The 12811-nt window shown below is 37.7% G+C and overlaps 1 protein-coding gene across 4 annotated transcripts in view; it reads left to right on the top strand.

Moving 5' to 3' along the window:
• Positions 1-12811, top strand: part of LOC148080447 (uncharacterized) — a 37684-nt gene that overhangs the window by 10843 nt on the left and 14030 nt on the right. For all 4 annotated transcript variants that reach the window (XM_087792161.1, XM_087792159.1, XM_087792160.1 and 1 more), the window contains exons 2-4: positions 3233-3303; positions 10977-11148; positions 11501-11575. In XM_087792161.1, the coding sequence (XP_087648287.1) occupies positions 11013-11148; positions 11501-11575 (211 nt within the window). In that variant the 5' untranslated portion in view covers positions 3233-3303; positions 10977-11012. The remainder of the gene's footprint in view (positions 1-3232; positions 3304-10976; positions 11149-11500; positions 11576-12811) is intronic.

Genomic DNA, 12811 nt, shown 5'->3' with positions numbered 1-12811 from the left:
TACAACAGCATCTTTCAGACACTCTCTCTTATGTAAAATGAATCTGATAACTGACAATCTCTCTCTTCTATTGATTGTTTCCACCTTTGATTGACCAAGACAATGACCTGCAGCCTCTTTCAACGGGATCATCCCTGATTTGGATAATATAATTAATCTGCTCTTAAATCTGTGTTTGGTTGTGTCAGGAAAAGGGTTATTTTGGACCAATAGTGCTGATATAGTTTGCTTATCGGTCCAATGCAGAACCATGCCAAAGTGAGAGATTATGTGTCTGGGAGAAAGTATTAATACTGTGAGGCTTATGTTTGTGGTCTAGAGGGTGACAACATGCAACAAACCTAATATATATATGTGTGTGTATACACAGTATTAAATATTGTATATAATTACTATATTAACTTTAAATATGTAGTTTTTATTTATTCTGAGAAAATATGAAAAATTATCAATACATTAAATATATAGATGGTTAGATTAAATTATTAGTAATATGTTGGGATTGAAACCCTACTTTGTTTGTAACATTGTAGCCATGTTGGTTACTGTTGTGAGGGGAGGGGTCAGGATTTTTTAGGAGGAAGACGAAGTAGGTTGTAATAAAGCCAGTCCAGCATATGGCCATTTGAAAACATTTGCATTTTTTTTTTGGCTATAGCCAGTATTAGTTTGCTTATGCACATTTTACAAAGAATGCACAAAACATGCTTTTCCTGCATTAAAATCAAAATTGGAATTAAAATTAAATTAATTTAATTTTTTCAATTAATTTAATTTTTTTTAACTATTTCCTTTGTTGATGGTAGCTTGTATATAAAGTTAAATAAATTAAGTTAATTGGCCAGAACTCCAGTTGCTGCATCCACACCAGGATAAAGGGTCCAGTCTAAGAGGGGGTCAGTAATTATACACCAGCTAATCCTGACCGTTGTCAGTGCACCAGTGTCAGTACAGGGGGATCAACACTCCCCCATCAGTCTAGAGACGAGGGCGACCTACCTTTTTATTCAGGATCTGGTGGATTAATAACAGGCTTCAGTCCAGATAAAACCCTTGATTTACTATTTAAATATATAAACCCTGTAGATGCAATTTACAGGGCTTGTTGAAAATATAAAATACATTATCCAAATGTTCTATTCATATTAATCCAGATTTATTAATTACATAAATTGTTAATTACCTTCATCAGCAGACACGCATGTTAAGATAATAAAAACATGCATTTGTCTCTATCCAGAAATATTCCCATGTATTTACGAGTACAAAAAAAAATGAATAGGGCGAGTCTGGTGTCAAACCCTGTTTTTCAGTGCTGAGCCCTGAACTCTACTGACTGGGCCAGCAAGGCTGATGATGTAATGAGGGCAATTGGGGAATTAAAGACAGAATTAGACTTGAACAGTTATATTTTTACCATGGCATGTCTCGGGCTCCGTATATTTAAGAGTGTCTAATGTAGTTTTGTCTGAAGACTTTTATTTTAAAGGCTGAGGACGTTCGATCTGAAGGAGGTTTGGGTCTGAAGTTATTTATATAGCGATAAAATCAAAGTATGGAGGAAGACTGCAGCAGCTGATTCACTTCACTTGACTGACGGGAATGCATAGAGTTACACCTCACTTCAGGAAAGTTACAAGTGGTGAGAGAAGACGTGCAATAGTGTGGACGAGCAGCTCTTCTTTTTCTCGCTGTAATTGAGAACGGGCAGATTCAAGCATTTGTAACCTTAAAAAATCTATAGTCGTAATTTTCTAAAAGTATTTTACGACTAGAAGTCTTCAATTACACGTGTGTGACTTGTGTTTTATGGGTGCAAATATGTAGTTACTTGTATGCGCAGTATTTAAAGTACAGTTACAGATCTCTTGCTACGAGTGTGTGAAATATATGCAACCACCTTAGCAGTGATTGAGGTGAAAAACAAATCTGTGACTCATACCTGCAGATTCAAGAGGTCGTGTTTAATAACTTGAACTGTAGACTTAGAAAAGACAGACAGTTTTTTTTTGTTTTTTTAAGAGTTCTTCAATTACGCATCGAACCTTCTGGATCACGTGTATGAATATGCAGTAAATGCAAGTCCATAGTACGAGTACACATCTCATGTTATGGGTATGTGGGACTTATGCACCCGTTCTGACTTCATATCATCCCAGTGTTCAGTGTCTGTGGTTTACTCGAGGTTTGGCAAATTAGTCTGGGAGTGTCCTCCGGCTGCAGACTGGTTGTTTTAGAAGTCTGTTAATAGAAAACTGACGTACTCAGAAATCATTTTTCACTTTCTTGTTATCTTCATGTACTTCAGGCTTGTTTATGTTGTTGCTGTATTGACCATTAGCTGGTCTTTAGTTGTAGATATGAGAAATAATAGGCATTAATTAAGCTTTTAACATTTGTTTGTTTGTCTGTTTTTATGTCTTGTGATCCACCTGAGTTGAAAACAGTTCATCATCTTATGCACAGGGTCAGTTAACACAAAATAAAAGACGACAACTTTAATTGTTGAGTGTTTGAATCACGTCAGCCTTTGACCAATCACAACAAAGGAGAGTGCTCATACTAAGGCGCCAAAGTTCTTTACAATTTTACTTCTATAGTGCATTTTCTAATAAGGAATGAGAAAAACGTCATTTTTTGGGTGGAAAACAGGGGTGGTGAATGGCAGGGTCTTGACAGTGAATGAGAAACGTGTGTTAATGAGGAGACAGAGCTCTAGTGAAATTGTACTCAGTGAGCCTGCAGTCTCTGCAGACCCTCTTCCTCCACCTTGTCATTAGCTCTCCCCCAGACCCTCCCCCTCCCTCCCTCCCTGCTCCTCTTTGTTTCTGAGCTGCCTGCACTCGGCCATGCCTGCAAATGAGCACCAGTACAGAGCAATTATTCAGCTCTGAGCAAAACCTCCAGAACACTCTCCCATCCTGCAATGGATTCCACAGCAATTTGGGTCAATATTCCGAAATGAAGAGATGAAGGACAATGAAGTGACATTTTTAGGAAGAATATCCCCCTCTTCATTAGGCTCTAATAAAACATGAATTCAAACACTGACATCCAGGCCTCCCCTCCCCCCAGTGCACTGGTTTCCACTGCAAGGTGGTGTGTGCTGCTGGTAACCCACACTGGGTTTGTGTGTTTGCCGGCTTCACTCACAGCAGCGATTTCTCTCAGTTTGTAGATGCTCCAGTGACTCCGCTTTGCCCTTTTCCTCATCTCTCGACTCTCCCTCCAGGAACAATTGCACCCTCCTGACCTCCGCTGCAGCTGCAACCAGGTAGAACTGCACCCCCCGAACCCTAGCAGGTGAGACTGTTTCCATCTTTCCATACAACTGTTCAGATGCATGGTTTACACTGAAGGTTTTTGTGATTAATTTTATTCACATAGTACATTTGTATAATGTATCTTTTTTAACAGCAATTATGTTACTGTGTTTTTACAATAGACCTGTTTATCCAGTTTAGAACATTTTAAAAACATTTTTGCAATTCTTCTTCTTTTTTATTTTACTGATTTGGACTATTTGATGAATAATAATTACAGATAATTGACCCCAAACATATAGGAGACATTAATAAAGTCTAAAACCTGAACATTGATTTTCTTTAGCGATATAAAGTGTAAAAAAAAATCAGAAGCATGGTTTAAATTAAGTGAGATTGGGGGTGTTTGGTCGCTGTGTGGTGGTTTACATCTTTAACCAAGCACAACAACTTTCAACATAAAAAGCAAAATATGCAAACACCGCAAACAAGTGATCTTATTATATCATCATTGTTGTATAGACTCACTATACTGTTACCATTCCTGATCAAAAAAGTTGTTAAATTGTTTATTACATTTTTAATTTATCAATATAAAATGTTTTTATTTATTTGTCCCACGCTAACACAATAGAATAGAATAGAATAGAATAGAAAACGTTTATTCATCCCCAGAGGGGAAACACACTTTTACAACAGCAGCAGCAGGACAATGAAAATAAAGTGCATGGAAAAAAAGAAATAGTAAAGAGATAATAAAATAACCCTTCCTATGTTTTAAATGCCTAACACTTACCATTGTTAGTCCAATGAAAACATGTTTGTTTTCTCATTACTCAACCCAAATGAGTTTTTATATTTAGTTTTGTTATTTGCCTCCTTCGTCTTCCGTATCTCCTCTTTTCCTCACATTGTAAAGGCTTGTTGATGACAATGATAAATCAGTAATGCGTTGGCAACTCTGGGAGGGAGGAGAATATGGTGGGGAAAATGTGTCTATGGGAGCTATGCAGAGGGGTTTCTAAAAAACCTCTCCAATCCTGAAATCTTATCTAGTCAGTGAATCCGTCATAAGAAGCAGGCCAGCAGATTATTGGTTACTCCTCGGAGGTGGTAACAAAATGGAGAGTGAGCCGAGAGGAGCTGTGAACAGAAGTGACACTCTAGCTGAGTCATGCAGGGAGGGTTGGAAGCTGCTGCGTGTTTGTGTTTGAGCAGGTACTGGTGACTAGAAAAGAGGAAGATTTTATCATCTTTATCATTTGATTTTCTATTGCCTGTCTGTGTTTGGAAGCATCTGTCAGTCAGTGTCACATGTCGGTCGCTGGTTTTTCTTCATCTTGACACGACTAAGGAATACACCGTGCAGCCTCTGAGTAGGACAGACATGACGCTGTCCTCACCCTTGAGGTGGAATAACTTGAATCTTGATATTTGAGTCATTGAACTTTCTATCTTGAAAAGTTCTGTCACCAAACTAGTCCAGTGCCACCTGCTCGTTCTAAACCACTGCATCACTTAACAAGAGCATTCTTGCAGCGATCATTCATTCCTATGAAGCCAAAAAGTATAAAGTACTTGATGCAGTCAACTGAGCTTCCGTGGCAGCATCTGTATATTTCAGACTGTTCACACTGCAGAACGAGAAGCTGCAGAATACAAGCTGTCATTCAAGCTGTTTAAGAAAGTCCGCAAATTGAAGCTTTTGTATTCTTATTTTCAAGGGGTTCAATTTTCTAGTCAATTTTACACTCCATCTTGCTCTTCCCTCTTTTATCCCTGACTAATTGTTGTTTAGGGCGAGCCCTGCTAAACAAGGACCTCCATCTTCTCATTTCCACCTGATGGTTTGCATTGTAAATTGATTGTAAAGATTCTTCACTTCCAATAATTGTAGTATGTTGTTTACATAATATCATATATATATATGTAGGTATGCATTCCATCAAACTTTAAAAACATATATTTTTTGTCTTTTCAAGACATCTTGATGTGTATTTTGTGTCAACCCATCCTCTTAAAACAAGTGTGTGAGAATTATGTTATGAAAATGTTTAGCAGAGGAAGAACAAGGCCAGACTTTCAAGTCCATAACTACATAAAGATTCCTTGTAATATTTTGTTTACTCACACTCATTCATCATTTCTCCTGATCACATTTGGACTCTTCATTTAATCTGCAAGGATTAGGATTTGCATTTTTCAAGTTACTTTTTTCAAATTGACTATGCCAAAACTTTGTGGAAGATTGGAGAGCTTAGAATTATTTTCCCATGTTCAGTGTGTCTGTTAATGTGGTCAGTCGGTGGATTAGGCCTGATGTTGACCTCCTTCTGTTAGTCCCGTTTGACCTCTCTCCTCCAGAGAGGAACATAAGGTCAGGACTAATACGAGTGACCAAGAAAAGCTCAAGTAACTTCTTTTTTTTCTGGTAGTTTCTATTCACATGCATGTTTTTGAAAAGATCTCTGGGCTGATAACATAATAATAAAGTCGTAGTGGTGTTCTAAAATATCCACAAAGTAAGAAATGTGTCTTCACGTTAGAAATAGACTTCCTGTTTCTATCCACTCCCTCTAGTGTTTTTCCCTTCACGCCGTTTTTGTCTGTCAATAAATCACCATGTTTCCTGTTTGGAAAGTCTCACTTCTTCTGCCTTTTCTTTTTCAACCATGTTTTAGGGCCATCTGTCTTACTGCCTGTTTAAACTTTTGTCTGCTTTAAATATGAGATTTAAAACAATTTTTTCACTGGATTTATGCTCATGACCACTGCATGGAAATATACTGTAAAACATGTCATTTTCAAATCTTTCTTCAAGCTAATAACAAATAGACTGACAGACAGATGAAAAGAATCTCAAAGTATTGCGACATATATAACATATGGTGTGTCTTTTTAATTTGTCTGGCCTTCATGTTCACACTCACACAGATTTCTCTATTGTGGTGCAGTCAATCGTCAGCAGCTTAAAAATAGAACAGGATCGTTGAGGTTTGGATTATTGTTGGTGACTGAGCCAAGCTACTGTGAACTTGCACGCAGGAAGGTGAAGGTCGAACCATAAAATGTTTTATTTAATGAATGAAAACATTTTTCAGGCTGTCCACACTAACTTCATGATGTAGCTTCTGAAAAGGGCGGGTCAGGTTTTCTGACTCTTTTCCAACAACATGCAGAGTAAATGTCTAGAAGCAGCAACCATAAGAACTAATGGTTTTCATAAAACGAGCTGCAGAATGATGGTTAACTTGATCAGGGAGTTGTTTGTAAGTCATTTTGAATGACAGAAAGTTGTCAGTGCACTAAAACTTGCGCATAAAGGGTGTAATGTGAAGGTGGTTTTGTTTGTGAAGAGTGACTCAATTTCCTAGAAAAACTTTTTTTTTTCATAACTTAAATGCATTCTTAACAGTGACATCACGGTTGGTGAGGCTCCTTTACTGTCCGTTTTACAAGTATATAAACCCAAATGGGTTCCTTATTCATTGACGATTATTACGGCTACTGGTTATTTCAAATCTCAACAGGATTCTTCACACACTCGCACATGAATAGTCCTAGGTGACATTTTTAAATGAGGATTTCTACAATTTGATAAGACTGATGTCCTCATCTCCATGCCAGTTATAGCATACGTCTGTCATCTTTGTAAACGTCATATGAAGATGGTTTAAAATATGATTTAATTTATAATTATATTGAATTGTTGTGATATTTTGTGGGATATTAGTCTACATCCTCTAGATATGTGACAGTATTCGATTGTGGATAAATATTGATTTACAGCATCATAAACCTGTCATCTTTGACACTGACATTAGAGTCATAGCTAAAATATTATGTATATTAATTATCAATGTATTTAAATGTATATTCAAAATCTTTAACCTCCCTTATTTAATTATCTGAGACCTTTCTATTGGCTGAATATCTAAATCCAAATTTGTTTTAAACAATCAATAGATATAGAAAAAATGAATAAACGGAAAAATAATTAAAAAAAGGCTTAGCAAACGTGGATTTTAAACACTGAAGAGTATGACCGTGATAATAAAGGTTTACAAGAGGACGTATCTGATTCAATGCTCTTAATTTGATAGCCAAAGGTTTATTTCCTCCTACTGAATGGCGTTTAGGGAATTTACCATAAATTTTAGCGAGAACTCACCAGATTTAAGTTTGGCTCAAGAGTGAAGAGTCGCGAGTGACGGTTAGCTTCACAGCATTATGATGTCAGTGATGTGATTGTATTCAAATGTTGTTAAGATGACTCGATCACACGTTGTTGTCAGTGTTAAGTAGTAATGAAAGATAGACCTGCCTTATGTTGCTTCTGATTGGTTAATATTGCGTGGTGCCTTCTGTGATTGGCTAGATTAACACAAGAAGAACCAACATCTACTATCATAAAAAGATACATTTTAAGTTTTAAATGGAGAAAGAGAGCGTGTGAGAAGTTTACCAACTTTATTGATAATTCTGAACAGACTGCTGTGGGCCAAAGCCAACACCAAAAAACAATACACACTTCCTAGAGCTCATCTCGAAAAACAACTGTTTATCTTTGAACCAAGACTCGTGATGCCTTCATGGACCTGTGTAAAATCCGAATAAAACACCTAAACCCCACCTTTACAATATTTTATTTAAGGCCAAATGTAGTAATAAAATATTCTATTGTATTTTTCTTAGTCTTATCTCTTTTTTATACAATTGAGATTACATTTTATCTGTAGATAAAGTCCATGTGCATTTCCTTCACCACACAAACCTCTGTTACTTTGATGTAAAAGTCCACCTTTTTTGCCTTAGTTTAAAAAGTCTCTCCGCCTCAATGGAGATGTGACATAGTTGCTGGAGGCTCATTAGTGTGTGCCTCAAACTTTGCCTTTTTACTGCGGCTGTATTTCCAATCAGCGAAACTAAGTAAGACCCCTACAAATATTAATCTTGAATGGTTAAAGACATCAGCCAGACTGTGTAAAATCAAGGCAAATAAACACATCTGTGAGCATTATATTGGCGACATTCAGTGATACGATAACCGGCACACGTCAAAAGCATGCATCAACCCAGTTTGTGATGGATGCGCATTGAGAGGTACTGCCTCACCTGACCGCACATCCCTGACTAATACATTGTTTATCCTTATTTGTAAAGAAAATGTCACAATCTGAATAAAGTGCAAGTGAGATACAAGAGTAGCTACAATACAGATACAATTTAATATTAATTATTACAGATACACTGAAAAATATGGGAATCTGAAAATTCTAAAGACATTTTAACGCTGGTCTTAAATGACATGACCAGCATCAACTATCAGATTATTGATCATTCTAAATGGATTGGATCCCATTTGGCTCCATCAGTTAGGATGCTTATAGTGATGCCTGCAGGATCTGCTGACCTATTTTAGGGTCCATAGCATTGTCACAGCCCGGCATCGACTCACGATCCCCGGCCCCTCCCGGCCTAGGGCCGGCATCACCATGGGAACAATGACATCACTGAAACAGAGGCTTGTTCCTGTCATGGATCATTCAGTTCTCTGATGAGATTAAGAGTAGAGACAGGCGAGGATGGAGTAAACAAGGTCGGCGAATCAGCTATCTGATATTATATTTTCATTAGTTAATTCACAAGTTAATGATGAATCATTTGCTGCAGGCCCCCTAACCTTTTTTAGACCTTGGGTGGGCTTAATATTGGCCTTCATTCATATAAAAACAGTAAGAAGTGAATAATATAGAGCTTGTGTGTCACTCATTTGCACAAGTTTACAGGTTTTTTTGTCATGATGTGTCAAGAGTCACAGGCTAATGTTACTAGAGAAAAAATGCAATCCTCCATCCCACCCAAAAAACACCTTACAGACAGTAATAATCATAAAATGGATATTAGTTTTCTTTCTATGTCTTGAAAAGTAAAAGGAGGGAGAGCAACTCAATTAAGTCGAGAGGTGGAACACAAGGGGGCAGAAAATACGAACCTCCTCTCCATACATTTTTTAGGAAATTAAAACCATATGCATTAGTTGAAAATTTGTAATGATCATACTCCGCCTTAACTTAACCTATTCTCCTTTTCTTCTCTTGTTTTTTTGGCTTATTTGTTTTTCAAATGTCTTTTTATACCCATGCAATGATGGATATTTCATAGTATACATTTTTTTCCTCTGCCTGAACTTATGTCACCAGAACCAATAAGCATGTTAGACCCATAAGTGGCATCAACTTCATTTTTGATGTAAGATTTAAGTATAGGTTTGTTTCATATCCAAATAAGGTTGATGGTAAAGTTTGAATAATCTCTTGATCCTCCTACTACAATGTGTTATAAGAACAGAGTTAGTGTCTCCTATACATGGATGAGACCAGGCCGCCTAACATAGTATAATTTCCCCCTTGTTGTCAATGGAAATTATAATATATTATTTTCACCAACATGTAAGATTAGGACAAGACTCAATGTAAAAGAGGCTTATGAACAATAGATATAGGACTAAACATGTCCTACAACATACACAATAAAAATATCATTTTTATTGATTGAAGTGAGGCAAATGCAATTTCACTCTATAAGAGTGAAGTTGTTATTGTGGGTTTGAATTAAAAAAAACAAAAAAACAACAAAACAACCCCTCTCTGCCCCCATAATCTTCAAAAACTCTGTTGACATAAAGGCTCATCACGTCTGTTTTCATTCACAACTTCAGTTACACTCTCCCATTGCCTCATTACATCCAAGACCTGCTGAGTAAACACAATCTTAGCCACTGTCTGCTAAGGAGGATGATGATGGTGAGTCTGGGTTAAGTCCCGGTTGCTGACACCTTGGCTATTCTTTGTCCTTCTGATGCCAACGGCTTACGTCATGACGCCATGCTTAAGGTTGAAGAGACATAGTGTCCCAACCTAGGAGCTCAATAATTATCATGAACACATGTCATATGAAATTGCCAATTGCAGAGCCAATATTGAATCGGAAGTGAAGCCTCCGCCTACTGTGGGACGTTCAGCCGGATTAAGGGCAGGTTAGTGGCTGTCAGGGATTCCACGGTGTCTCTAAATGGATGATGACACTCTGAAGGCCGCCGCTCTCTGTGGAAGCACTGCAAGTGACCCAGATTGGGGTGGAGTTGGAGCAAGGAAGCATGGTGTGGGGGTGATGGGAGCTGGATTAGAGATGGGGCGGAGCCAAGACACATGCCACACCTACATGACATGTTTAAGAATCCAGAACTGAGACACGATCGGCTGTGACATTGTGGATTTAACCCCTAACAACAACATTTATTCCCCCACCAAACTAATAACTGCTCTCTGTCTTTTGACTTTTTGGGTTTGGTGACCATTAGGTCATGTTTTTGTCAATGTTTTAATGCCCTTCTGGGCCCTGTGGATTTGATGATGACCGTTTTTTGATTTCTGTGACAGAAAGGTTTTGAATGGAACAAGTTACAAAGAGCTGGTGAAGAACCGCCTTCACTACTACTTCACATTTCTGCAGTCCACAAGTGTGAAAGTCGCAGAGCTCCTCCTACTGGATGAGCAGTGAAGTCACACCTGAACTAAAAGTAGTTTTATACGTCATAATGAGAGTTCAAAGCTAGTGGCTACTTTTTAAACGTGTCCCTTTCATATTCAGCGTGTCCATGGATGGCTCATATTTAAACATTGGCTGACTTGGTTTGAAATGTTCTTACAGTGATCTACCACAAGGCCAGTGCCACAGCAGACAGGAATGGCAGACGGTCACCAGCCAGAGGAGCACTGGGCCTCCAACGGCCATCAGAATGGTCAGAATGGCTACTCACAAAGTTACGGACACAAAGAGAACGGACATCTCGGTGGAGCGGCCGCATACCCTGGTACCACAGGTAAAGACCATGCAAGGGAACTGGTAAAACAGCACCGGTGCCTTTCACTTGTCTCTTAAAATTATTCTAATAATTGTTTCACATTGGTCTGGTTCTGTGTAGACATTTTGTGGTTTAAAATAACTTTGTTAAGGTTTACTGGTAAAGAGATTGAAAAAAATACAGTAAGGAGGACATAATAGTTGTTTACTCCATGAGTATAGTATAAGCATTGGACATCCTGTAAATTATCTTAAAGGAAAGATAAGAAATTAAAAAAAGCCTTGAGTTGTCAGCACATGTGTTAGTCTTCCATTTCCTTCCTCCCACTGTTCCACCTTTTGTGTCCGTCTCTTTCTCTTTCCCTTTACAGTGGAGGACTCAGCCAATTTGCCTCCCTCCCCTCCCCCTTCTCCATCATCCGGACAGATTGGGTCTGTGGCACAAGGTACACCAAAACAAACTCTCGTAAGCATAATAGTGTGACAGCTGATGGGGGCACAGTCAACACATCGTGCACAGAACAGTTTTGTTTTGGGATAACTCTCCTCCTCACTTGAAGTATTCTTGCAGCATGTGGCACATCTTACACCAACACTCTCACACGTAGCACAACCCAATCTAACCTTTCGTTTATAATCCGCCATTGCTTCCCTGTTTCCTCCTCTGACTACATAAATATTTACACAAAATAAAAAAGTAAATATTTCTTAGCAAACAATGATTGTTGTGAAATCCAGTTGTCAATGTTGCATTCAACTCACAATGTCATTTAACCATAGATTAACAAATCATCAACAATGACATCTATATTTCTTGTCATTGTCTTAATCAGATCAAAATATTTGAATTAGTTTTGCGTTCTCCAAAAACAATGCCGTTGTTTCTCTTCCATGTCTAGTGCGGTCCAAAAATGTCTTGAAATGTATTTAAAAACATCAAAATTGGTATTTGTGTAAAGCCTTATGTATATTATACTGGTACTATTAATATGATAATCTACAAATGTTTTGCCAGTTTCACTGAGGACATAAACAGTTTCCTGAAAGTCCCCATTTAAAAGTATGTCAGTCTATTATATATAGCAGATGACTTCACGCAAACCATTGCAATGTCTTAATTAGACAATTTCAAACACAAGTGAATATGAATGCGGTTTTTTCCAACTGACTATAAAAAGTAGGTGGTATACTTGCTAGCTTAGGTAGTAGATAACATAAAAGTCATTCTGATGTGAAATGCACCACCCGCGTTCACTATTATTATTTTAATCTATTAATAATTAAAGAAACATATAATGTCTTGTATTGAATCAACAGGAAAACAAGGATTGCCTGTTTTGAATGTATTGTATTATTTTGGAGTGCATCTTGTCTCTAAAGGAAATTTGAAGGCAGAAAAAGGATAATGTATCATAATATCAATATTTAGAATTAAGATCTATGCATGGCAAAGACTAAAATAAATTCTTTATTCAGCCACCTTAGTTGTTGAAAAAAACCTAAACGAATAACGTGAGTGAATTAAAACATATAATATATTTGGTGACCGAAACAGTAGTTGCATCTGTCTTGCTTGTTGTCGCATCTCATGCATTTCCAGAGTGAAACTTTGTTGTGATCACCCGTCCCATCCCACCGACTCCCCCTCCTTCTCTGGCTAAAGATAAAGTAGGGGTTGTCAG

The sequence above is a fragment of the Callionymus lyra genome, chromosome 5 (genome assembly GCF_982586985.1).
Source record: "Callionymus lyra chromosome 5, fCalLyr1.hap1.1, whole genome shotgun sequence".
Taxonomy (NCBI): domain Eukaryota; kingdom Metazoa; phylum Chordata; class Actinopteri; order Syngnathiformes; family Callionymidae; genus Callionymus; species Callionymus lyra.
Note: the sequence above shows the minus strand (reverse complement) of the source record. Positions and strands in the feature narration are given on the sequence as shown.